General features: G+C 40.2%; 2 protein-coding genes across 2 annotated transcripts in view; one reads left to right on the top strand and one right to left on the bottom strand.

The window, feature by feature from the left end:
• The window catches only part of sin3b (SIN3 transcription regulator family member B), a 41,206-nt gene extending 35,744 nt beyond the window's left edge, over nt 1-5,462 (top strand). Inside the window, 3 exon segments of the mRNA XM_034149714.1 lie at nt 430-521; nt 2,962-3,160; nt 4,270-5,462. Of these exon segments, the coding sequence (XP_034005605.1) occupies nt 430-521; nt 2,962-3,160; nt 4,270-4,506 (528 nt within the window). The 3' untranslated portion in view covers nt 4,507-5,462.
• Nucleotides 5,463-8,279: 2,817 nt separating this feature from the next.
• Nucleotides 8,280-27,321, bottom strand: part of LOC117497699 (xenotropic and polytropic retrovirus receptor 1 homolog) — a 30,933-nt gene continuing 11,891 nt past the window's right edge. Inside the window, exons 9-14 of the mRNA XM_034149704.1 lie at nt 22,626-22,794; nt 19,632-19,832; nt 14,295-14,461; nt 13,335-13,474; nt 12,664-12,888; nt 8,280-10,472 (exon numbers count right to left, since the gene is read on the bottom strand). Coding sequence (XP_034005595.1) covers nt 10,415-10,472; nt 12,664-12,888; nt 13,335-13,474; nt 14,295-14,461; nt 19,632-19,832; nt 22,626-22,794 — 960 coding nt within the window. The 3' untranslated portion in view covers nt 8,280-10,414. The remainder of the gene's footprint in view (nt 10,473-12,663; nt 12,889-13,334; nt 13,475-14,294; nt 14,462-19,631; nt 19,833-22,625; nt 22,795-27,321) is intronic.

Genomic DNA, 27,321 nt, shown 5'->3' with positions numbered 1-27,321 from the left:
ACTGACACACTGACACACACACTGAAACACACACTGAAACACACACTGAAACACACACACACACACTGACACACACACTGAAACACACACACACACTGAAACACACTGACACACACACACTGAAACACACACACACTGAAACACACACACACTGAAACACACACACACTGAAACACACACGCACTGAAACACACACACACTGACACACACTGACACACACTGACACACACTGACACACACCCTTTCTAAATAAACTGTTACACATGTATTAATGTAAAACACACACACACACACTGACACACACACACACACACACACACACACACACTGACACACACTGACACACACACACTGACACACACACACCGACACACACCCTTTCTAAATAAACTGTTACACATGTATTAATGTAAATGTGTGTGTCCTCAGTGCCTGTCGAGCTACATGGAGCAGTTTGTAGGAACAGAGTCCAGTCTGTGTTCTCAGGAGGGATACTTCTTCAAACCTGTGTTCCTGCCCAGGTACAACACTTGTTCATCTCATTTTAACATGTGCATGATCAAATACTACAGCTCATGTCTTTAGGAGATAATAACAGCCATTTGTATCAACATCTAGAGGAAGTGTGAGTTTCCTGAACCTTATCTGCACAGAGTTTATTGAACGTTCAATGTTTGATGTGTTTTTGTGGCTCACGATGTGCAGGAATTCATTTTACAATGCACCTGTCTGATGTGGTGTTATCCAGTAGCTTATATAAAACTTACACACAAAGAAACACAGAGTAAACACACTTTAATTTATCCCAACATCAAGTTTTTAACAATCCAAAATATCTCTAAATCCCAATTGTATGAAATAATAGGAGACAATAAATAGATCCCTCACATTCATTACATAACAGTACACATTGAAAGTAAATAATAAACTAATACAACTACTACTGTTAACATTACCTTGGTTACAAAGATATGCCCCCCCTTGTGGTCACTGAGTGTATGTTCAAATGGAGGTATTGCAAATGTTAGGTATTAAAAACACTGCATTTGATGATGAGTTAAACCAAAACCCGGTGAGGTGGTTTTCTTGAAGTGTCTTTGTAATTACATTTTTTTATCATTTCATATTCCAGCTATTCCTCAAAAAACATGTTTTGGATATCACGCCATTCACATTTTAAATTTAAATTTTAAGAAATTGTAGTTTTTGTATTTCTACCCCAAGCTTCCATAAGTGGGTCAAAAATGACCCGCATGCATTTCCTATGGGATCCTATGGGAACCTTTGATTCTTATCACCTGTTGCTGTCAGGAATACATTCACTGTAGACCACACAGACTACATCACAAGTGACACCTCTGAGGAAGATTATTTTACACAGCAAGATCTGATACCTGTCAGTATAATAATAATAATAAGAATACATTATATTTGTATAGGGCTTTTCAAGGACTCGCAGTCGCTTTACAATATGAGGGAAGGTTAGGGTGGGGGGTATAGGACTATCAAACTTGATCAACCGGCATGGATTGATGGGGGGTGGGCCTATGAGTAGACAAGAGGAGAAGAGATGAGTTTTGAAAAGGGACTGGAATACTGTGAGGGTCTCAGAATAGCAGAGATCTTTGCATCAATATGTTCAAAACGTTTTTTTTCAAAATGTAAAAAAAAAAATCTAAAATTATAAATAGTGAAAAATTAAATATAAAATATTTCTAGTGTGAACCAAAATATAATACTAAATATTATACAAGTGATTTTTCATAACCAAAATGACAAAAATGGCATAAAAACACATATTATTCTAATACGGGTCCTTTTTGACCCTCTTATGGAAGAGAGTAGTCACTCGGGCATCTAAGGGTTAAGAACATAGCGTTAAATTAAAAACCTATTTCTAACAAAGGGCTGATGTGTGTGATTAAATTAAATTCCACAGATCTTATCATTTAAATGTGTGTCAGTGTTAATCTAAAACACATGGAATTTGCACATTGTAAAAATCTATTTCTTATACACTTGCATTGATTGGATTTAGGGACAGTTGAGCCATCATGAATCCAACGTTCAGTTTCCTCAACAAATATAAAAATGAATATTCTAAAAGTATTCCACAGTGATTTCTGATGGAAAAAACAAAGGTGTTTTTATTGGTGTTTTAAATTGACCGGACTTCTTTCTGCGGATTGATACGACTGCATATAGTCCCTTTTATCCTCCTTAGCAACAGTCTGCTATCATTAGCAAAAGATAACAGACCTCTGGAATCTCCGAACTGACCAATCAGTAGAGACACTACATACTGATATACACCTGAACATCAGCAGGAGAGGACTCTTTAAAGTAGAGACACTACATACGGATATACACCTGAACATCAGCAGGAGAGGACTCTTTAAAGTAGAGACACTACATACTGATATACACCTGAACATCAGCAGGAGAGGACTCTTTAAAGTAGAGACACTACATACTGATATACACCTGAACATCAGCAGGAGAGGACTCTTTAAAGTAGAGACACTACATACTGATATACACCTGAACATCAGCAGGAGAGAACTCTTTAAAGTAGAGACACTACATACTGATATACACCTGAACATCAGCAGGAGAGGACTCTTTAAAGTAGAGACACTACATACTGATATACACCTGAACATCAGCAGGAGAGGACTCTTTAAAAACATTCTACGTTGCCGGTTACAACAACATTACAATCATGTAACAAAAGGCCAGCAAGGCTATACAAAATTAAAATTAAATAAAAGGCTAGGGATATGTCGTCATGTTATTATACTCTTAAAGATACATGTATCTATTAGCTATTGTTCCACTCTAATGACTTTGTTTTGAGTCTTGTATAGAGTCCATTTTTCCCACTTCCTGTTGAGTTGTGTTTCTTGCAATCTCAAATCAACCCAGCTTTTAACACATTTCATTTAATTTCTCTCTTCTCAGGAATCTGCGGCGTTTCCGGCGCTGGCAGGTGCGCCAGGTGGAGGCGATGCGCTGCCGGAGGGAATGGCACCGGCAGCTCGGAGTGGAGAACGCCGGCAGCCTGGACTGCCGCTTCAAACTCAACACTCACAAGATGGTGTTCGTCATGAACTCCGAGGACTACATGTACCGCAGGGGGGCGCTGGTCAAGGCCCGCAAGGTACGAGGACGCTTTTTAAATAACTAGGGATGTGTACTTCATCTGCTTTTTAATCCCGTTTGTCCTGGTGGTCATCGTTTGGTTATTTTCAAAATCTTTTTATTTGGTTTCTGGCAGACATGCCGCTTTCAGCACATTATACCAAGTACAGGACACTTTGTCTGTTAAAGGAAATACAAATACCCATCCCCTATCCCCACCCCCACCCCATTAGGTCAAGGTCACAGAAAAAATTATAATAATACAAATAAATAAAATAATAACTCAGGTAGCAGGAATACAAAAGTTCACATTGAGTCGAATAATAAGGGATCCTTTTAGCGAGAATCTTAGCTTCTTCTTTGAGAGCCTACCAACGTTAACATATCACTTTTTATTTGGGCAAAGGAAATCTTATTTGATTGACAATTTTGATTTCTCTTAAGAAGTGGAAAGTGCATTTTCTGCTATTTTTATTTTAATAGTTGCTAATTATTTTCCTGCTAATCGACTGTTTGAACACTTCCTACCTGTTGGATCCTCTTCAACGCGTTCTCCTTTTTCTCTTATTTTGGATTTTTCAGGGACGTTTTATTTATTAGTTTTGACTGGTTGTTTTTTTGGGAAGATTTTGACTGAAGAAAATGTTCCTTTTAATTTTTTTAAATACATTTTTGCAGTTAACTATCATAACAATTATTATCCTGTGATTTAACTTATCCTTACTGCTCTATTTGCACTCTTTCTACCTCTTATCCCCTTCTCCCTTTCCTTTCATTTTGTTTTTTTTGGTGGTTTCTTTTCAGATTTTGACAGAAAAAAAGTGAACATTTGTATTAGATTTAAAAAAGAAATACCTCGAATCAATAACCAATATACTTGTTCTATTGATCTCCACTGCAGCTCTTGAAAGGTGCAAGGTTCAAAGGGCTTTATTGTCAAATCCAATGAAAAACATCCCAGGCTCCTCCAGGAATGAAACCTAAATATATATAAGACATAACACAAGACTAACGTGCAGGAGAAGTTAAATACACGCCAGTAAAATAGAAAATAAAATACTGCTTATTGTAATAATAGATACATTTGTGAGATGCCGACAGATCACACTTTCTCCTCTTCCTCCACAGTCGCAGCACAGAGTGGCAGCCAATCAGCACGACCGCTTCGACAAGTGGCACCAGGGCTGGCTGGCCAATCACGTGACGGCGCCGGCGGATCGGGCCGTTCAGAACTGGCTTCTGGGAGAAGAGACGGACGACATGATCCCCTGCAAGACCACCTGCCTGCAGACCAAGCTGAAGGGCCAAGCTGTGAACAGATACCAGGTTCATTACAGCGGTAGCAAAGCCCCCGCCTCCCCGTAGACACACACACACACACACACACACACACACACACACACACACACACACACACACACACACTTACACACACACACACAGACACACAGACACAGGTAAATGCATGGACGTACAGGACATTCACTAAACAGACAGTTCTCTCTAAGAAAAAATAACGGGACAAACACAGACAGTGAAGTAATCACGGAGCGTGGACTCGGCCCTGTTTACGGCACGAGTCGGCACAAAATGGCGACCTTCATCATCCTCCTTATCGTCCGGCTTCTCTGGCGGCACTCAAAGTTGACGGACACACAGACGAGAAGTTATGAAATCATGAAATCATGAAATTTGTTTCAGAAAATGTGAATGTCTGTTTCTTTTTTCTCCTTTTTTCTGTTTTATTTTTTTAAAGTCGTGTAGTTTTTAGCTTCTAAAGCCGGAGAGCCTTCTGTGTGTGGGTTGGTTGGTTAATGCGTGTTTATATGGAGAGATAATGGTAAACGTGTGTATGTGTGTGCTGCTCTCTTCCTCTGTCTGTTTGTATGCCCAGTACAGGCTCTACAACTCTAGTAATTGCATTATTACTGTACTGTATGTGCATATATATATATATAACAGGGATCCTGTATTTTTATATATGCATCTACACATCTTAAGATCACGTGGTTCTTTACAGTGTTTGCTGTCAGCCAACTCTTGATGTTTTGCATTATTTTTGTTTTCCTTTTTTGTGTTGTAGCTAAACAAGTTATCACCAAGGCAACAAGGAGTCCTTAAAATGATTGGTTTAAAATGGACGACGCAGTCAGATTATGTATCATGGTCATGATACTCAATGTTTACTTTGTACTGTCTTTTTTTTGCATACTGACATTGAAAATAAAAGCAAAATATCAGTGTTAAAATAGAATGTATAACATTTATCCTGTATCAGTTATCATGAAATAAACAACCTGGTTGTGACCTTCTTAGACGTGGACTGGCAGGACGTTTGTTTGTTGGCGTGAGAAAGATTTCATGTACAAATGCAACACGTTTCACTACAACAGGGTGTCCGCGGGGTCTTAACAAGTGTTACAAGTTGATCAATCAATTTAGCGAAAATTAAGGCTATTAAAAAGTATTAAAAAGTATTAAAAAGTATATAAATTGTCCAAAGAGGTTGTATTCTACAGTCTGTCTGAATGTAATCATTGCGTAGGTGTGTAGTGTGATTCTGTGTAGTTTATTTATGGCATCCCGTTGGGTTTGACGTCATCTGAACAGGACATCGCACGCTCACTGCTTGATAGCGTGCGAAGGTCCGTTTACGCCGGTTGTTAAACAACATCGTTATGGGGGAATGCAAGTCTGCGTCCAAATGGTTGGAAGATAAGGAGGAAGGACAATCAATACTGTATATAGTCAATGTGAGGTAAAGTGTGTCGCCTGGTTAAAACTCGAAGTGGCGATGAGGGAAAGGGTCTTAAAAAAGGTCTTGAAAGGTATTAAATTTGACTTCAGGATTCCTGCATATACCCTGTACAAACACCCGGGTTCATATTATTATATAAACTAAACATATTTAGTTTTTGGATTGTTGAATGAACAAAACAATAGAAAACATTTTTTCTGTAATATTTTTCCCAATTTTCCAATATATTTTCTATAATTTCCAAACTTTAGTGTCGTTGAAAAAGTCAAAGTGTAGTGCATCATAAATAAAAAAATATTGTAAAAAACATAAACAGTATGCCAAAGAAAATTACATAACATACAATTACCTTTTGTATAAAAATATATAACTTTTATGGCATACTAAACTATGATAAAACAAAAAAAAGTATATTTATATAATTTTTAATTGTGTTTTTTTGATGTGATTGTTAGGGAATAATTTGCTTAGGTATTCGACCTTCGACCCAGTTCATCGTTTTCTCCTCTCACTGTCTCCTTTCCCATGGCATAGTTCTACGGCCTTGGGTTCTGCTGCTATCTCTCTTTAGGAGGAGCAGCTTGGGCGCATTGTTGTTGCCAGTCTATGACAGAGCACAAGCCGCCATGAGGTAGTTTACTGTTCAGACGAAGGTTCCCTGGCGCACATTCTTTCCTATGGACGAGAGCTCTAGTTAGATTCAGGGTCCAGGGTCTCGCTGATGAAGAATGTTGATTATTACACTCTGAACTAGTTAAAACCTCGAGCTGCAGAAAGAGTTCTTCAGAATTGGTTTGGCAACCGCTGTGTGAACTCGTGACACACCACCTGTCTCGTCAATTCTCCGGCCGTAACTCCAAATAAACCGTCAGTGTTTGCCATCAAAGCTCCAGCTCTCCTCGTGTCTCTCTGAGTCCTGACTCTCCATTGCTACAGAAGTTTCCCCCACAGTATTATTATATTATTATATATATACTGTTGTATATTATAGAAAACTTAATATATTTAGTTTTTGGATTGTTTAATGAACAAAACAGACTTTTTCCCCAATTTTTCAAATATTTTCTCTATAATTTCCAAACTTCAGTGTCTTTGAAAAAGTGGAAGTGTAGTACGTCATAAATAAAAGAATGTTGTAAAAAACATAAACAGTATGCCAAAGAAAATGACATAATATACAATTACCTTTTGTATAAAAATATATAACTTTTATGGCATACTAAACTATGATAAAACAAAAAAAAGTATATTTATATAATTTTTTATAGTTTTTTTTAAAAATGGCAATTTCATTTGGACTTTTTTGACAGTTTAAGAACATATAATACTTTGACATTTGTATAGATATTTTTATAGCTACTTTATTATTTTGTATGGCATACCATACTCAATGTTATGACATTTAATGATATGCTTTAATATGACTTAATCATGACTTTTGTGTAAGAGAAGCAGAAAAAACGAGACGAGAGACAGAGCGAGTTTTAAAAATAACCGTGGTTTATAAAACCCAGATATGACAGGATCACCAAAGTGTTTACAGAAATACAAATACCATCAGAACCATCGCAGGACGGAGTTTTACACGCAACATGTACAAACTACTCTGGAAAAACTGACTCTTTAAAATCACATTTAGCCACGATGTATTTATCTAATATCTGTCTTATCAAAGTACAGCCTACCAAACTACAGTACTATCATTACTGGATTAGAGAAACAACATCGAGAGAGGAAACATCGAGCACTTTAACATCATAAGGGGGAACAACTGTACAAAATAACCCTGTTTTAGTTTAGTCACAGGGCTACACACACTTTGTTTTACAGAGAAGCACCTTTAGAAATGCTTCTGATAAAATCCAGGCAGGTTTTTTTGGAGTTGACAGCATGATGTGGGTCAAAGTGCTTCTGCTTTTACAACACAGTATTTTTTTTCATGCACATTCACAGATGTACACACAGTATCACAGCTCCTCCTGGACGTAAAAGCTTTGAAAAAAGACGACGAGAAAAACAACCAATCACAGTCTCCACTTCTCCATGGATCTATTTTTTTTTTATACAAACACATTGTCAACAGATTTCCACATGAGTGCAGGATCAAAAACAGAAAAACCTCTTCGTTCACCTTAAAAAATACTGCTTGTCTCGAAGTATGAAATCAACCATTGTCACGGTGGCCACAATGATCGCTAATATACATGTAATAAATTAAGAACTATGTACAATGGGGAACTAAAGCAGCATGCAGGCAAGACAACAGCCTTTGTACAAAACTATCTGCTGTGTGTGTGTGTGTGTGTGTGTGTGTGTGTGTGTGTGTGTGTGTGTGTGTGTGTGTGTGTGTGTGTGTGTGTGTGTGTGTGTGTGTGTGTGTGTGTGTGTGTCATGGTGTGTGTGTGCAGTGTGTTATAATGACCCTTCTTCTACATTTTTTACATATTTTTCTGGCTCTTTGCACACAGAAGCTGTTCAGTTTTTTACAAACAGAAGTATTGTTGTGCTGCAGCTGGGGGGGGGGGGGTCAAACAGGAAGTCAAACAGCATTTAAATTAGCATCTTTAGCCAGATAGCAGGAAAACACTTTGAAATGATAAGAAACAGCTCTTTACGTTTGAGCTGCTGGTTTAAAAATAACTTATAGGGGCTAATAATGGATATCAGATGTACAGCACGTTTCTCCTGGTTCCTTATCTTTAATCTAACATTTAACAAGACTTAAAATTGTTTAAAAGTGCTAACATGAGTGAACATTAGCGACAAACAAACAAACAACATGATGTGGTGAAAACGTGTTACAGTTTTTACATATTTTACTGTTAATGAGAGATTGGATTGCAACCGAATGTATTGAAAAAGAGCCTCAAAGTTGCCAAATCCTCAAAATATTAACCACATTGTTTTGTTTCAAATATTGGCTGGGAATATTGTGCATGTGCATTTTGTTTAAAATCGAATTGGGTGAATTTATTTTAGTTATAGAGGTACGTTTTGTTGGAGCCAACCACCCATGTGCTACACAAATTAGCCGTAATTAGCATTAGCTTCCCAAAAACGTTTTTTTAATACGCATAATTAAATAAAAAAGTAGCCCATTCTGGCAACACACACTACAGTCTTAATATACAAATGGCTCTTTTCTGTCATGTCACACTTTGAAGATTCATTTTGGGGAAATTAGGGATAACATTTCAATGTAATTGCTAACAAGGCTAGCTAACTTATGCTAGCTAACCTTGATAGCTGATGCTAACAAAGCTAGCTTGCCTTGGTCGGCTATTTAAACCTTCATTAATCAGACTAATTCAATAAAAGCGCTCCAAATGTGTGAACCATTGGCATGTTAACAATTAAACTAAACATTTAAAGCAGTAAATCACATAATATTTGACACATTTCTCCTCATATTACTGGGATTTCCAACGATACAGCTGCGTACATTAGTAAAAACAACAATCATAAACGAGCGTTGTGCAGTCTGCATGGATTGGACACATTCATAAAAATAAAGCTTTGGTAGTTAATGCAAAAGAAAAGCTAACGGGCACTTTAAGATGATTCACAGGTCGCTTCAATCTGAGGTCTAACTATGAGCGTATTAAAAACGTGGCGGAGAAAAACATTCAGAAGTTTAAAAAACACATCGACAATCATCGTGCGGACGCTCGACACAAGTCTCTCTAGTACAAACAACACATGTAGAAGAACAACAGAGTAATAATGCATGTTAAAATGTATTAAATATATTACAAAGCAACTTCACAGACATGTTTGAAGCAACCTTTTGTGTACAAGTTGTTGTTTGTTCGTGTGTTAAATGCACTTTTCCTGCAAGTGCCTCCAGGGTGTGATTGTACTCTGAGGTTAAAACTCAAGAAGAAACAAAGATGGAGTATAAAAGAATCAACAAGCTGAACGCAGTTGATTGGTTTTGATATGCTGTAGTTTCTTCCTCGGGTGTTTAGAGGTTAATATCCAGTGTTTTGATTGGCTTGACTTCTCCCTGTTGATCCTAGTGTCGTTAGAAAAAAGGCGTGTAAACAGTCGTCAATGCAGCTTCAGGAAAAGAAAAGGAAAAACCTAAAGAAATACAAATATCTCAAAATAAAAAAAGTCCTTTAAAAAAACAATCCCAGGCAGTGTGTGTTTCCCTTCTCGTCCGTCTGTAGCTATTACACCGTGTTTGTGCTTCAGCAGGTTTATTTTCACGTGTTTCTACATTAAAGTGTGTGTGTGTGTGTGTGTGTGTGTGTGTGTGTGTGTGTGTGTGTGTGTGTGTGTGTGTGTGTGTGTGTGTGTGTGTGTGTGTGTGTTTCTCTATACTTATAAAGACCGAGGATACTCAAAGGGATGTAGAATGAGGTACATTATTCAAAGATACTTAAAGGTTTTAGCTGAAGGTCACTACTATCACTATAAAGGAGGTCTTTATAAGTATATCATGTGTGTGTGTGTGTGTGTGTGTGTGTGTGTGTGTGTGTGTGTGTGTGTGTGTGTGTGTCTAATGTTGACTCAGCTGAAGGCCTCATCATCCGTATCTTCGATTAGCACCTTTGTGTCCTTTTTTGATCTAGAAGAGGAGGGAAAAGCATTATTATTATCCTTCATTTCAATGCATATTATTAGCATTTCTACAAACATGCTAAAGGGTACATTTGCTACCTTGAATGTGGATAAAGTTATATATATATATTCAAAAGTTTGCAGCTGCAGAATCTGTACTTCTTGCTGCATCCAGCTCTGTTATTTCAGATGATGGTTATGTGTTTGGATGCAGAAAGAAAAACACAGTACTTCAGCTTACATTTCTACTCTCTCTCTCTCGCTTAAAATCATAAGTCTTGTTCGCTTCATTTGCATTTCAAACTAGCTACGTTTTCATCTATATATAGCCGACAGTGTATGGTGTTTGTCAGTCTACAGCTCATAATAACTCTGAAGGGAGACAGAGGTCAACAGTGATGACATGAAAACAAGTTAACCTAGAAACTCAACTCCAGCTAACGAGCAAATGATAGCTATATTTAGTCAATGCTATATAAATGTAAAAGTTACAGAGATGTCAAAAGTACACACATCCTTTACTCAAGTAGAAGTACAGATACTCGTGTTTAAAAATACTCTGGTGAAAGTAGAAGTACTGACTAAACTTCTTTACTCAAGTCAAAGTAAAGAGGGCTTTGAAATGTACTTCAGTAAAAAGTACCCATAACTAGCAGCTGTTTTAAAGAGTACCTGACCTCCCTTTATATTAATAGAACAATAATGTCATTGTTAGCTAATGAATGTTTCCATGCTGAACAACGGCAACATGACAACGTTTTCATTGGTCCCTCTTCTTTAGAGAAGACCAGGAAATGATGGATACACGGATCGTGTTCAAATCAATAGGCACGCAATGACTCTAAATAATAATGATCACGCCACCACACACACATTCAAACTAAAGGAACCAGCCTGTTTGGGAAATGTGAGAAGTAGAAAGTACAGGTATTTGGGTTCAACATGTAAGAAGTAGAAAGTACAGGTATTTGGGTTCAACATGTAAGAAGTAGAAAGTACAGGTATTTGGGTTCAACATGTAAGAAGTAGAAAGTACAGGTATTTGTGTTCAACATGTAAGAAGTAGAAAGTACAGGTATTTGTGTTCAACATGTGAGAAGTAGAAAGTACAGGTATTTGTGTTCAACATGTAAGAAGTAGAAAGTACAGGTATTTGGGTTCAACATGTAAGAAGTAGAAAGTACAGGTATTTGGGTTCAACATGTAAGAAGTAGAAAGTACAGGTATTTGTGTTCAACATGTAAGAAGTAGAAAGTACAGGTATTTGTGTTCAACATGTGAGAAGTAGAAAGTACAGGTATTTGTGTTCAACATGTAAGAAGTAGAAAGTACAGGTATTTGTGTTCAACATGTAAGAAGTAGAAAGTACAGGTATTTGGGTTCAACATGTAAGAAGTAGAAAGTTCAGGTATTTGTGTTCAACATGTGAGAAGTAGAAAGTACAGGTATTTGAGTTCAAAATGTAAGAAGTAGAAAGTACAGGTATTTGTGTTCAAAATGTAAGAAGTAGAAAGTTCAGGTATTTGGGTTCAAAATGTAAGAAGTAGAAAGTTCAGGTATTTGGGTTCAAAATGTAAGAAGTAGAAAGTACAGGTATTTGGGTTCAACATGTAAGAAGTAGAAAGTACAGGTATTTGTGTTCAAAATGTAAGAAGTAGAAAGTACAGGTATTTGGGTTCAACATGTAAGAAGTAGAAAGTACAGGTATTTGTGTTCAAAATGTAAGAAGTAGAAAGTACAGGTATTTGGGTTCAACATGTAAGAAGCAGAAAGTACAGGTATTTGTGTTCAAAATGTAAGAAGCAGAAAGTACAGGTATTTGTGTTCAACATGTAAGAAGTAGAAAGTTCAGGTATTTGTGTTCAAAATGTAAGAAGTAGAAAGTTCAGGTATTTGTGTTCAAAATGTAAGAAGTAGAAAGTTCAGGTATTTGTGTTCAAAATGTAAGAAGTCAAAGTAAAAAGTCGTCAGAAGAATAAGTAGTGGAGTAAAGTACTGATACCAGAAACATGTGCTTAAGTACAGTAACGAAGTACTTGTACTCCACTATTTCCCACCTCTGAAAAGTTATAGTTAAGTATTATATGAAAAAGAGTCAACGTATAGTATGTTGAAAAAATGTAATGTAATGTTATACATGTATTTATAAATCTATCAACATGTTGACAATAATCTAAATAAAGTGTGCTCTGTCTTACAGTGATGTGCCCAGCAGGGGGCGCCGCAGCGACAGGCTGTACGACCTTTTCCACGTCTTCTTCCCGGAGCGGTTGCGGACGCCCTCCTCAGAGTCCATCATCTGCTCCAGCAGCGTCTGGTCGTCTGCGTTCAGAGGAGCCACCGAGATGTCCCTGACGGCCCTGAACTCACCGCAGTTATTCAGGTGTTCGTTCTCCAGCCGGAAGAAGTTCCACACGAAGCGCCTGCAGGGAGAGACGGTATGTTTTATAGATATATTATATTAGGTATTATATCAGGGCTGGGAGGGGCACTTTAAACATGTGTTCCATTACCTGACGATATCCAGATATATCCTGCACAACAACCAAGAACTCACCTGTATGATTTCTGAGGTTTGAGAGGCGCTGTGTGTGTGTGTGTGTGTGTGTGTGTGTGTGTGTGTGTGTGTGTGTGTGTGTGTGTGTGTGTGTGTGAACTTGGCTTACTGCAGCATTTCTAGTGTTTCAGGATGTGTTGTCATGAACACGTCTCATTAATGTTTGCCATAGATACACTGTATTGAGGTACTGAATAAAACAGTGTCCTTTAATGAAGCTGAATGGTCTCGTTGTCCAGTGTGATGACTTAAAGGAGTGTCTTCAGGTGTGTGTCTTCAGGTGTGTGTAAACAGGAAGTAGTGTGACCCCACCTGAAGACCTCCATGGGGGCGAGCACGGTGGAAACGATGTCTCCCACAGAGTGGATCTTGGTGGTCGTGGAGAGGGAGATCTGGATCGTCCAGGCGAAACGCAGAATCACATCTTCGATTATCGCACAGTAGTAGTACGCCTGGAGACACAGGGGAGGGAGTATTATAGTATGTAGAAAAGTTTAAATACATGTTAAAGGTCTCCTATTATACTTTTCTTAGGCATATATTATAGGTCTCAGATATATGTAAAACATGTCTCTGAAGTGCTTTGCTCAAAATACCAAACCGACCACCCATTCTAGCCTCAAACCCCTCTATTTCAGCCGTTACTAAAGTGCTGATTCTGGGTCTGTAGCTTTAAATGTAACCAGAGCTGCTGCTGGCCACGCCCCTTTTGGAGCGCCCGCATGCAAGCAGTGAGCTCTGTGAAGAGAGCAGTGTCTACCAGCAGATACTCAGCTAAATGCTGACGTGATTAAACGCCATCATGTTCCAAACCACATCAAGGATTCTCTCTGAAACAGCATGGAGCTCAAACTCTTTCTCTCTCTCAGGTTTACCACAAGGTGAGTTCCTTCTTATTTCCTGCTTCTTCACACACACTCTCTCCAGTACAGGTTAGCTCTGAGTGTTAGCGATGCTAATGTAAACACAGACCATATTACTTCCAGAACACGTCTCATTGTTTCTGACAGCAACGTTTCTGATTGGCCCGTTGGTGTAAAGCCCGCCCACATTTTAGTAATGTTGTCATGACGCAGCAAATCTGGATCAGCTCCGTTGTTCCCCCGTTTTTAGAGATGTGGGTACGGAGGAAAAGAGAGAGGGGTTTATTCTCTGACACCTTGTGAGTCTGCTGACACACCGGGGATACACCGGGGACACATAGTGATGTAGAGAAGACATCAGAAATGAAATAAATCATGCTTCAGTGTGTTGAAACTGTCCTCTCTGTACCTTGTGAGGGTAAACGATCTCCTCCCTCAGGAAGGTGTTCTCTCCGGCTCCGCGGTCGAACAGACCCCAGTCCATCCGCAGATCCCAGATCAGAGTGTAGAGCGAGCTGATGCTGGAGAACACGATCAGCAGGTAGAAGAACATGTCAGCGTCCGTGTGGCCCTGCTCTGAAACACACAGGAAACACACACGATACAGATTACACCCTCTGAGTCATTTAAATATAATCTCTTTTTACAGATTCTTCATCAAGAGATTTTCTTCGGTAACATTGATCTGTCTTTGGCTCTTCTCTGCTGTGACAATGTAAATGTCTCCTCTGTGGGACTAATGAAGATTCTGATCATTACTGCAGAAACACTTTGACCACTAGAGGGAGCCCTGCTGCCACCAATACACTGTGCTATGATTACATTACATTTTAATAGTATGTCAGAAAATATTTTAAAAAGGTAATGGTAAAGTATGTTACATTTTTTTTGTCAAAGTGATAGTATGGCCATTTTAGAAATGTCAAAGTATAATAATGTCATTTTTCTAATTTCTCTTATAACTTGAACTTGTAAGCCTTGAAATCCCTAAGACATGCATGTGTAGCATCAAAGGAAACTATTTCAACATACAAACTCTATCATGTTAGACATGTTATGTTGCAACACCACCTTTAACACCGGTTTGCCCAGAATGCAGAATTGCAAGACTCACACCCCTTATTAGCAATGCATGTGTGTGTCTGTCTGATTGTGTGTGTGTGTGTGTGTGTGTGTGTGTCTATCTGAGTGTCTACATGTGTGTGTGTCTGCATGTGTTTGTCTATCTGAGTGTCTACATGTGTGTGTGTGTCTGTTTGTGTGTGTCTGTCTGTGTGTATCTGTCTGTGTGTCACTGTTTGTTTGTGTGTGTGTGACGTATGTGTGTCTATCTGTGTGTGACGGGATGTGTGTGTCTTCAAGTGTGTGTTTGCAAGTGTGTGTCTGTCTGTGGGTGGGATTTGTATTGCAACATAACTCAGCACCATGAGGCCTTACAGACTCTCATACACATAGTGACTCTCTCACACACACACACACACACACACACACACACACACACACACACACACACACACACACACACACACACACACACACACACACACACACACACACACACACACACACACACACACACACACACACACACACTCTCCTCCAGACAGTCTCCAGTAGCAGTGTTAACATTTCTAACGTAGAGTTACTGCCTGCTTTATTCTCCTCTGAGCGATGGAGGGTCTCCGGCCGTAGATTAAACTCCGTCCTGAACAAAGACCCTTCTCACCGGAGAATAATCAACGATGAGATTCCCTTCAGCTCGGAGAGGGGGGGAGTAGTTCAGTATTTAACCCTTCAGTGTGTGTGAGGCTGATGTGACGGTTACCCACCAGACCACTAAAGGTTAAACACCGGGAGAGGGGCATTGATTGGACGCTCAGTGAGGGTTAACTGTGGTCACTTAGTCCTGTCACACACACACACACACACACACACACACACACACACACACACACACACACACACACACACACACACACACACACACACACACACACACACACACACACACACACACACACACACACACTCTCGTTGTCCACAGGCCCTTATGAGTATAAACACTAGCAACGGTAGTACATGTCACAGTGGAGGCAGACAAATACATCAGCAGAATAGGGGCCCTTTAATTATAAAAATGTTAAATATTGATAATCTAATATTGGTAATAAGAAGCGGGTTATACAGTTATCTGTCACCAGCTGGTGTTAATATGTAAATATATGAAGAGCAGCAGGAGTGTGTTTGGCTCAGCAGGTGAATTAGAGTTCAAGCTGAGAGCCGTGTGTGTGTGTGTGTGTGTGTGTGTGTGTGTGTGTGTGTGTGTGTGTGTGTGTGTGTGTGTGTGAGCATGAGCTGAAGTTATGAAGCTGTCAGCTCATCTCTATTCCAGCCGAGTCCAGCAGACATGTGTTCAGACCTGCGCCGGTAATTACTCTTCCTCCTCTTCCTCCTCTTCATCCTTCTCCTCACGTCTTATTTCCTCTCCTCTGTCCTCTTCCCTTTACCTCTTCGTCTCTCCACTTTTCCTTCTCTTCAAATCTTAATTAAATCCTTTCTCTCCTCTCATTCCCCTCTTCTTCCGTCTGTCTTTCTTTCCAGTTCCTCCGTCTCTCTCCCAGCCTCTCCTCTTCACGTTTCTAGTCTGTCCTCTCGTCTCTTTCCTCCTCTTCCTCTCCTCTGTCCTCTTCTTCCTCACCTCTTTGGTTTCCTCCATTAATGTCCCTCTTCATCCCCGCTGTCTTCCTCCCTCAGCTAGGTTCTGATGTACACACTGAGGCATGTCTCAGCTCAAACCCTCTGTGTCCCCTGCAGACAGCTGCCTGTCAGAGGCTTGCTCTCCCCACACTTCTACATCCTGGTCTCCTTCCTCCGCCTGTCCATGAAATAAATCCTGTGGGGTTGAATCAGCATTAAGGCTGTAACTCTGCATCTGAAACAAGCACTCAGTCTGAAGCCAGTGAACATAGAGCTGAGTCTGAATCGATCCTTCAATGTCAGGCCTTTGAATTTATATACAACTGAAAACCTGGTTAGTGAGGAATCAGCTCAGAAACACTGACTCCATCTCCTGCTCCTTACAACGCTCCGTCTGTGTTTCAATGTTCAATTTTGTTTTGTTTTTGTTCTTTAGGGTGACTCTCAACATCTGTCCAGGGACTACAGGTGAAAAGTAGCATTTACAGAAATGTTGATTAATGTGAACTGTCCCTGTTCAAATACATGAATAAACAAGGCCTCAGCAACAGGGTTTCTGATGTTCAACTAAACCAGGAAGTATCCTCCTCCGGTTACAGACAGGCCTCTGCTGGAGTACAGTTTAATAACTCCAGAAACAAGTTTATTCCTACAAAAAAGCATCATCATTTTACAGATTTAGATTTACTAACGGGAACACCCCGACTCCTTCCTCTGCAGAGACACACAGGATCAGTTTTTATGATTGAAGTATTCCTGGTTTCCTGGAGCAGTGTGTGTTCAGTTCCTGGCAGAAGTGAAGCAGTGAGGTGAGGTCACACACACACACACACACACACACACACACACACACACACACACACACACACACACACACACACACACACACACACACACCATGAGGGCTGTGAGCGGGCTATTAATGAAGGTGACACATCCAGACAGAGTGGGAGCGCTGCCAGAGACACACACACACACACACACACACACACACACACACACACACACACACACACACACACACACACACACACACACACACACACACACACACACACACACACACACACACACACACACACACACACACACCTAACAGCTGGGTGACACGACCCTGCAGAGGCTGCTGAGCATCATCTGTCCTGCTGAAGTTTACACTGCAGACGACAGTGAACCAAACCTGGTTTTATCGCCCCCTGCAGACACAGGGATCTTAGCCTCTGCAGACCATTTACATGCACTAAAACCTACAGTACTCACTACAGGAGACGGAAAACCCCCCAAATCATAACAGGGCCTCTTTAAAAAAAAAGACAGTAGTCCCAAGTAGTATTTGTGTTGCAGTGTGAACAGCGTGAGGTTCAATACAAAAAACATGGCAAAATGTCTTGGAGATAAGCCCCGCCTCCTCTCCAGCTCCAAGTAAACACAAATGATGCCACGCTAAAACTCGAGCGAGTAACTCATCAAATCTTCACTTCCTGTCCGCTGTGATGCCTCTTAAGACTACAGTAGAGGGTAATGTCATACTTCTATTGCATTGGAGGCCGTCAAATCATCATTTACTCATTTGGATTGAAGATTTGTCTTTATCTAAGGCTAAAAGAATTCACCAGATCTTACATTTCTGCAGCAGAAACATCAAATATGTGCACAGTGGGATATTTCCTCTCCTCTACTCCTCAGTTAACCAGCGACAGGTCCATTATGGTGCAGGATGAAAGACAGCTTCTTACAGAATAAGACATGAAGAGAGGCCATTAGTCTGCCGGCCGGAGGAGGAAGGAGGAAATGGTTTAATGGACGCCTCTCCTACCTTCAGAAACCTCTGTCTGTCTGGGTCTCTTTCCTGCTTCATTTAATACCAGACCACTGGCGGTCAGAAGAGGAAACATTGATTTAAACGTGTATCGGAAAGGAATAAAGTCAAGCTGGGAAATAACATTTAGCGGTTTAAAGGTTGAAGATGAATATCGAGCATTTTGCTGCAAAATAAATATACAATCTGGCGCGTGAGGAGAAGAGCTTTCAAACGGATACATATCTGAATCACTGCCGCTGTCTTTGAACATGAATCCCTTTGTGATATGGGAAATGAATCAGAATAATTACAGGCTAATTGAGAAGCCGTCACAGAGAGAGAGAGAGAGAGAGAGAGAGAGAGAGAGAGAGAGAGAGAGAGAGAGAGAGAGAGAGAGAGAGAGAGAGAGAGAGAGAGAGAGAGAGAGAGAGAGAGAGAGACTGGAATGGTAACCACTCTGTGTTTTTGCACTTCTTAAACGGGAGAATGTCTCTTTCTTCCTCTCTGTTCTTTTCCCCCTCCGTCTCTGCTTCACACATTGAGTTGTGAGAGCAGAGCCTTGTTTTTATCCGAGTCGCTGTTTGACAAACCTTTCCCCCCCGTTTCCATTATAAAGCTGCAGGCTGACAGGAAACACCAAGGCCAACTTTCAGAGTTTGCTCTGAAGGTCACCTCTGAGCACACACGGCTCAATTCAAAGCCTCCAAACGGCTACACACACACACACACACACACACACACACACACACACACACACACACACACACACACACACACACACACACACACACACAGAGACACAAACACACACACACACACACACACACACACACACACCTTTTTTGATGTCTTAAGTATTGTTTGTTGCAATGTTTTGGGGGCCTGGTACTTAAAATGTGCACTGCCAATTCTATGCCGTAGCTGTTGTACGTAAGAGAATAATAATAATTAACATAAATAATCATAATTATTAGAAAAATAACAATAATAATTATAATAATAATAATTTACCTAGGGGGGTACATGACACATAAAACTGTTTTCACACACACACACACACACACACACACACACACACACACACACACACACACACACACACACACACACACACACACACACACACACACTCGTTGTTTGTAAATGTGGGTGCTATTCCTTATTCTTCCCATTTCTCAACATCAACTTCTTATTAACTTAAAAAAAATACATGTATACATTATATATTTTGAGTTCCTTGTGTCCTACCTCTGTGCGTGGCGTACAGCGCGGCGAAGGTGACGACGAAGAAGGTGGTGGAATATTTCCCAGCGTTCACCAGGTGGGGGAACGCCCTCTTTGTGTCTCGGTAGCGCCTCAAACACTGGACGAAGCGGAACCAGGCGGGCAGGCACTGGATGACGGCGCGCAGCCCGTACGAGTAGCTGTGGCACACGTGACCTGCAGAGTCTGAAGAGAGGTAGAGAGGTTAGGGTATTATGGTATTTAGAGGATTTAGAAATATACAAAACAGAAACAATTATTAACAGTAGAGAAAGAGGCAGCAAACACACTCGGCCTATTCGAACCCTCCACTTAAATAATTGCAATTTTATAGAAACCACAAGATCAATATGCAAACAATAGCTTACATTCAATAGTGATGGAGAACTTTAATGCACTAAAAACATAACAAAGACAGGAAATGTCAATATGAAAAGTGTTTTAGTGTGATTATATAGAAAGACAGTTATTAAGGGTGTTTGCAAAAATCTAAAACACACAAAGATAACAGAAAACAAATGACAGAGAAAGAAAAGAGGCAGCAAACACACTGGGCCTACTTGAAGCCTCAACCTTAATCATGTTAAAACTCACAATTTTATAGAAAACACAACATGAAAAGTCTATTAGTTTTTGTGTTTATACAGAAAAGCAGTTATAAGATACGATAAGATACGATAAGATGTACTTTATTGATCCCAATTTGGGATATTTTGTTAAAAACAGCAGATACATCATATTTCAGGCCTTTTTTGTGATTGGTCAACCAGCTTAGCGATGTCCCGCCCCTTAAGCCTATCATGTACAATGTGTTTGAGCGCTAGCCAATAGGAGCGTGAGTGTTCCATAGTGATGTCACCATGTTCTGGAAGTAAATATAGGAGTCCAATGGAGGCGTTTCAGGCCATTGACATGCACTAAAAACCTATATAACTCACTAGAGGAGAGGGAAAAACCCAATTAAGAAAAACACGGTCTTTTTTAAACTCATAAATGATAGGAATCTGAAACATCTGAAATAAAGGGGCAGATGATATTTAGGACTCCGAGCAGTAGGGAACGTTTTAACCCAAACGATATGACAGTATTAAAGATCGTGGATTAATTGGATTGTAATAAAGAGTAAAGAGACCACCTGTACGACATCTCCGTCTGATACCATCCATTCATTTATTTATTTATCTCAAATAGTTTCCTCCTCCTCTCTCCATTCTCTTCATTATGAGAAGCACACATTGACCTCTGAGCGGCCAAACACAAACGATCCATTAGCTGCGTGTTAATTGGCTGCTGGAGGCCGAGGTGTCGCTGTGGATGAACAGCAATTAAAAGCTCGTTCACATTTCATCCGCTGACAGGACACGTCCACTTTCTGGCTCGCTGTCAACTTATTCTGACAGGTTTATAACCAGGAGGTCCATGACTTTCTCTCCTGCTGTAATGGAGGCATCAGGTAGAGAACACACTGTTATTCAATATATATTAGTGCATTAAGCAGCTTTTTAAGAGTGATATTTAAGCACTTTAAAAGGTACCTTAATGAAAAACGTTGAGACTCTCAAAGCCTTTTCCTTAATACAGTACATATTGATCAAAGTGTATTATTATGATTGTTTTAACCGGTTTTCACTTGACTTTGAGTTCTGATCATGATTATTTAATGCTTAGCTCACTTAGCTTCTCTTAAATGTTTAATGAAATGCATTTATTATTGTGGTTTGGCCATTAACATCAGTTTGCTTTCAGCGTAGGGCAATTTGGATTTAGGACTTTTTAATGTCATTTATTTGAAGAGCAAGACATTTGAAAGATTGATTTAAAGAGGTCCTAAAGGGGGTTTCCCCTTCCTGTGTGTGTCCTATAGTTTTTTGTGAATGTAAAATGGTCTGCGTTACTTTGTACGTGATAGGCTAAGGGGCGGGACATCTCTAAGCGGTTGACCAATCACAACAGAGCCGGTAGAGACACTACATACTGATATACACCTGAGCATCAGCAGGAGAGGACTCTTTAAAGTAGAGACACTACATACTGATATACACCTGAACATCAGCAGGAGAGGACTCTTTAAAGTAGAGACACTACATACTGATATACACCTGCACATCAGCAGGAGAGGACTCTTTAAAGTAGAGACACGACATACTGATATACACCTGAACATCAGCAGGAGAGGACTCTTTAAAGTAGAGACACTACATACTGATATACACCTGAACATCAGCAGGAGAGGACTCTTTAAAGTAGAGACACTACATACTGATATACACCTGAACATCAGCAGGAGAGGACTCTTTAAAGTAGAGACACTACATACTGATATACACCTGAACATCAGCAGGAGAGGACTCTTTAAAGTAGAGACACTACATACTGATATACACCTGAACATCAGCAGGAGAGGACTCTTTAAAGTAGAGACACTACATACTGATATACACCTGAACATCAGCAGGAGAGGACTCTTTAAAGTAGAAACACTACATACTGATATACACCTGAACATCAGCAGGAGAGGACTCTTTAAAGTAGAGACACTACATACTGATATACACCTGAACATCAGCAGGAGAGGACTCTTTAAGTAGAGACACTACATACTGATATACACCTGAACATCAGCAGGAGAGGACTCTTTAAAGTAGAGACACTACATACTGATATACACCTGAACATCAGCAGGAGAGGACTCTTTAAAGTAGAGACACTACATACTGATATACACCTGAACATCAGCAGGAGAGGACTCTTTAAAGTAGAGACACTACATACTGATATACACCTGAACATCAGCAGGAGAGGACTCTTTAAAGTAGAGACACTACATACTGATATACACCTGAACATCAGCAGGAGAGGACTCTTTAAACGTATAAAGAAATATAAAAAACAAAGTGTGCTTCAGAATCCTTCGTAACTGGGCAGAATTGACCTCTCTATGTTCCATCTGTTCACAGACAGAGGAGTTGAAAGTCTCACCCTGGTCGCGGGGCAGCAGCCCTCTGCTGTTGCTCCACTGCAGCTCGAAGATGTAGTAGCAGACGAGATACTCCAGGTCCATCAGGACGAACACCAGAGAGTTCAGCTGGTCGGCCAGCCAGAAGTCTGCAAACTCCACCCGGTGGAACGGAGCCGTGACCACACGGAACTGAAGAGGAGGGAGAGAGTCACGTCAGTCAAAGTCAACTGTATTGTCAATCTCAAAATATGTTTGTACACACAGAAGGATCGAAATACTGTTTCCCACAGTCCCGAGGTATAAAAAACTCACACATTAAAATGCAAGAGCACTCAATAATTTACAAAAAAAACACAAAATGACCGTTTACTTCAGTAAGCAGGATATATATAAAAAAGGATGATAGCAGCGTAAAAGTGACTGGTGCTGGATGGGGAACATATTTATCGTTATTTATAATAACATTTTGTCACGGTGTTAGGTTTTGTGTTTATAGTTTCCTGTTTTATTTAAAGTGGACCAATCATGCTATATTTGAATAATATATTGTAGGACCATACCTATATAAGGCATATTTATACGTTTTCTTTTTCAAAATACCAAACAGATCATGCATTTTAGCCATGCCTCATTTCGCTCTATTTTGCTCTCCTCCACCCTGTCTTTGCATGCGCTGCAGCTGACCACGCCCCCCTGCAAAGGAGGGGGCCGAGTTACGAGCGTCGTGTTACCATGCTGTTACCATGCCACGGCAACCTCTCATTCCCCTGATAGGTGGAGAGTTGCCCATATAGGCGGAGCTCCTCCGTCCTGACGTCAGAGAAATGTTCAAATCTGGATCAGTTTTTATCAGATCCGTTGCAGCCCCTTTTTTAGAGATTTGGGTATGGAGGAAAATAGAGAGGGTTGTGTTTTCTGACACTTGGTGAGTTCCCTGGAACACCGGGGACACATATTCATGTATAAAAGACGTACAAAAGTGCATTTTGCATGATAGGTCCCCTTTAACATGTATTTTCTCCTGGTTTCTTACGTCCTGTGTTTTCCCTCCTGTGTGACGGTGTGATTGTGTTTCACCTCCCCTCCCCAAGGTGTGTCTTCATTACCCTTGTGTGTATTTAGTCTTGCTTTCACCAGAGTTTCTTTGTCTGTCCTGTCTGTGATCCTATCTCGTGCTCTCCGGTTTGTACCTGTTTAGTTTCTCAGTTACCAACTTTTACTTCTAATAAAGCTCGTCTTTTGTTTATATTCGTTTATCTGCCTCCCCTGTTTCTGTACGTCTGGGTCCTGCATCCTTAGCCTCCAACGCACACTTTACTATAATTAGCTTTTCCCTGTTCCCTCTCACAACGTCATATTTGACTGCTTTCTGTTCTCATGTTTCTTTGTATTTTCTCTTCATTCATGTGTTTTTTGTCATTTGTGTATTTATTTGTGTTTAAGGCTTGTTTAAAATGTATTTGTAAAGAAACTATTGTTATCAAGTGTTTAAATCATACATCCTTCCAACACTTGAACCTAATTAGAAACTATGAATTAGTGTGCAGTTAATCAGTAAAGGAGGGTAAGGCGTGCAACAACCTCCTTTAATGATCAGTAACACATGAGAGGTCTGAGCCTCCTGCAGGACGCCCCGATAGTGTGTGTGTGTCTATGTGTGTGTGTCTATGTGTGTGTGTCTATGTGTGTGTGTCTATGTGTGTGTGTCTATGTGTGTGTCTATGTGTGTGTGTCTATGTGTGTGTCTATGTGTGTGTGTCTATGAGTGTGTGTCTATGTGTGTGTCTCTATGTGTGTGTGTCTATGTGTGTGTCTATGTGTGTGTGTCTATGTGTGTGTGTCTATGTGTGTGTCTCTATGTGTGTGTGTCTATGTGTGTGTCTATGTGTGTGTGTCTATGTGTGTGTCTATGTGTGTGTGTCTATGTGTGTGTCTCTATGTGTGTGTGTCTATGTGTGTGTGTCTATGAGTGTGTGTCTATGTGTGTGTCTCTATGAGTGTGTGTCTATGTGTGTGTCTCTATGAGTGTGTGTCTATGTGTGTGTCTCTATGTGTGTGTGTCTATGTGTGTGTCTATGTGTGTGTGTCTATGTGTGTGTCTCTATGTGTGTGTGTATGTGTGTGTCTCTACGTGTGTGTCTACGTGTGTCTCTGCGTGTGTGTCTATGTGTGTCTACGTGTGTGTCTACGTGTGTCTCTACGTGTGTCTCTACGTGTGTGTCTACGTGTGTCTCTGCGTGTGTCTCTATGTGTGTGTCTATGTGTGTCTACGTGTGTGTCTACGTGTGTCTCTGCGTGTGTGTCTATGTGTGTCTACGTGTGTGTCTACGTGTGTCTCTACGTGTGTCTCTACGTGTGTGTCTACGTGTGTCTCTACGTGTGTGTCTATGTGTGTCTCTACGTGTGTGTCTACGTGTGTGTCTACGTGTGTCTCTATGTGTGTGTCTCTACGTGTGTGTCTATGTGTGTCTCTACGTGTGTGTCTATGTGTGTCTCTACGTGTGTCTCTATGTGTGTGTCTCTACACAAACACAGGGTGTGTATCGTGCTCTCATGTTATTTGGGATTTGACTTTTGGCAGCAGCTCCGTTATTGACCGAGCTTTGTAAAATGATCTGTTTCCATTCCCCCCCTCAGGCCACATGTGACATTCAGGAGCCACTGCACGCCTCTCACCATTCAAACACTTCTGGAAATGTCAGAGAAAATGGATATTTTTTCTCTTATACATATCCACCCATTACCCATCTCTCTCCACCTGTCAATCAGAGGCTGTATTGATCTCTTCTATACTCCATCTGTGTCTCAAGGCTAAGTCCTCTGCAGAGCTGGAGGGGTTTCATTCCTTCAGCAAACAGCAGTAATCTGCAGTTTGTCCTATAAAGAAATCTCTGTCCTCTGTCTGGTGTTTATGATCAGAAGAAATAATCACGCCTGGCATGAAAGCATTTTAAAGCACCGCGAGAAACAACAACAGATTGTTTCATCGGATAATGAACATTGCTTCTAAAGTGTCGTAATGAAAGGCATATTTACATTGTGACAGCGGCACAATATGACAACAAGGTAAGTCATCAATTGCAATAGGAGACACATATAACCCTTAATTGTTTTCCGAGGCCTCAGTGATGAGATTTCAATGTCCTGTACCCTTTGAACTTTGTCAATAGAAATTATTCTTAGTGCCTATTTTGGTATTTATTTCTTTAAGTGTGTTCAAATGTTAATATTCCGCGAATCTGTTCAACCAACGCTTAAAGATTCCGAAAGCCAATAACAATAAATAATTGTAATAACAATGTGGTATTGAATAGATAGATATATACGATAAGATTCAATAAGATACGATCTGACACGATACGATATGAAGCAACACCGTACGATCCGATACCATATGATAGAATACGATATGATATGATACGAAATGATACGATGCATTACGATATGTTCTGAAATGTTACAATATGATACGATATGAGACCAGAAGAGGCGATACACAACCGTTTGATACGTTACGTTACGATATGATGTGATACGATTGATATAATATGATCTGATACGATACAATCTGGTACTACGACACAAAACGATACGATACTGTACGATACTATCTGGTACAATACGACATCGAACAATACGATACTATACTATCTGATACCATACAATGCGATATGACACAATTCGATACAAAATGATCTGATACGATACGGTCTGATTCAATGCTATACAATCTGATCATAACACAACATCAAAATAACTGAAGGCAACATGTTCAAGACCCCCTCTAACGTCCATTTGATCTGGGATTGAACCCTGTATTTATTCTCAGATTGATCAGTAGGACAGGATACGACTCCTTTAGGGATTGTGTACGACGGCCTTGAAAAAGAAACAGCTCCTATCAGCTTTTACGATTACTGAGAGCCAATAAAAACTGAGTATGATTATGAAGCCGCATGAGTGGAGGAGGGCTGAGGGAGCGATATTCTGAGGAGGATGGGGAGTTGTAAAGGGAAGGACAAGAATATGAGGAGGGGGAGGAAGAAGAAGAGGAGGAGGAGGAGGAGGAAGAGGAGGAGGAAGAGGAGCTCAGGGCATCAGCATACTGATAGATCTGTGCCTGTAATGATTGCACAGTCACAACCCTCCACCTCCCCTGGGACCAGGCTGCTTTCTATTATCTCTCAACCCTCTGCCCTCTGTCTCACTACACCCCCCCCTACACACACACACACACACACACACACACACACACACACACACACACACACACACACACACACACACACACACACACACACACACACCCTGCAGCTCGGCTTAGACAAAGAACAGTCACACAGGAGGGTTTTGTAAACATGAGGCTTGAGATACATATCTGAATTTTACATGCGTTCATTGTGTCTGATAAAGATACAAACACAAACACATGCACACGCACACGCACACAAACACACACACACACACACACACACACACACACACACACACAATATTCAAATTGTGTCAGCAGCACAGTGCAGCAGCTCGAAAACAAGATAACAGGACACATGTATCTCCAGTAATTGTTTTCTGGGGCCTCAGTGACCAGTTTTAATATCTTTTAATCTAACATACTAATTAAACTCTGTGACAGAAATTATCTTTTTTTAGTTTTTTAATGCTTGTTTTGTTTTAGGAGTATCTTTAAATGCTTCATATCCCTAACAATTAATA

This window comes from Trematomus bernacchii, unplaced genomic scaffold, assembly GCF_902827165.1.
Source record: "Trematomus bernacchii unplaced genomic scaffold, fTreBer1.1, whole genome shotgun sequence".
NCBI classification, from domain to species: Eukaryota; Metazoa; Chordata; class Actinopteri; order Perciformes; family Nototheniidae; genus Trematomus; species Trematomus bernacchii.
Note: the sequence above shows the minus strand (reverse complement) of the source record. Positions and strands in the feature narration are given on the sequence as shown.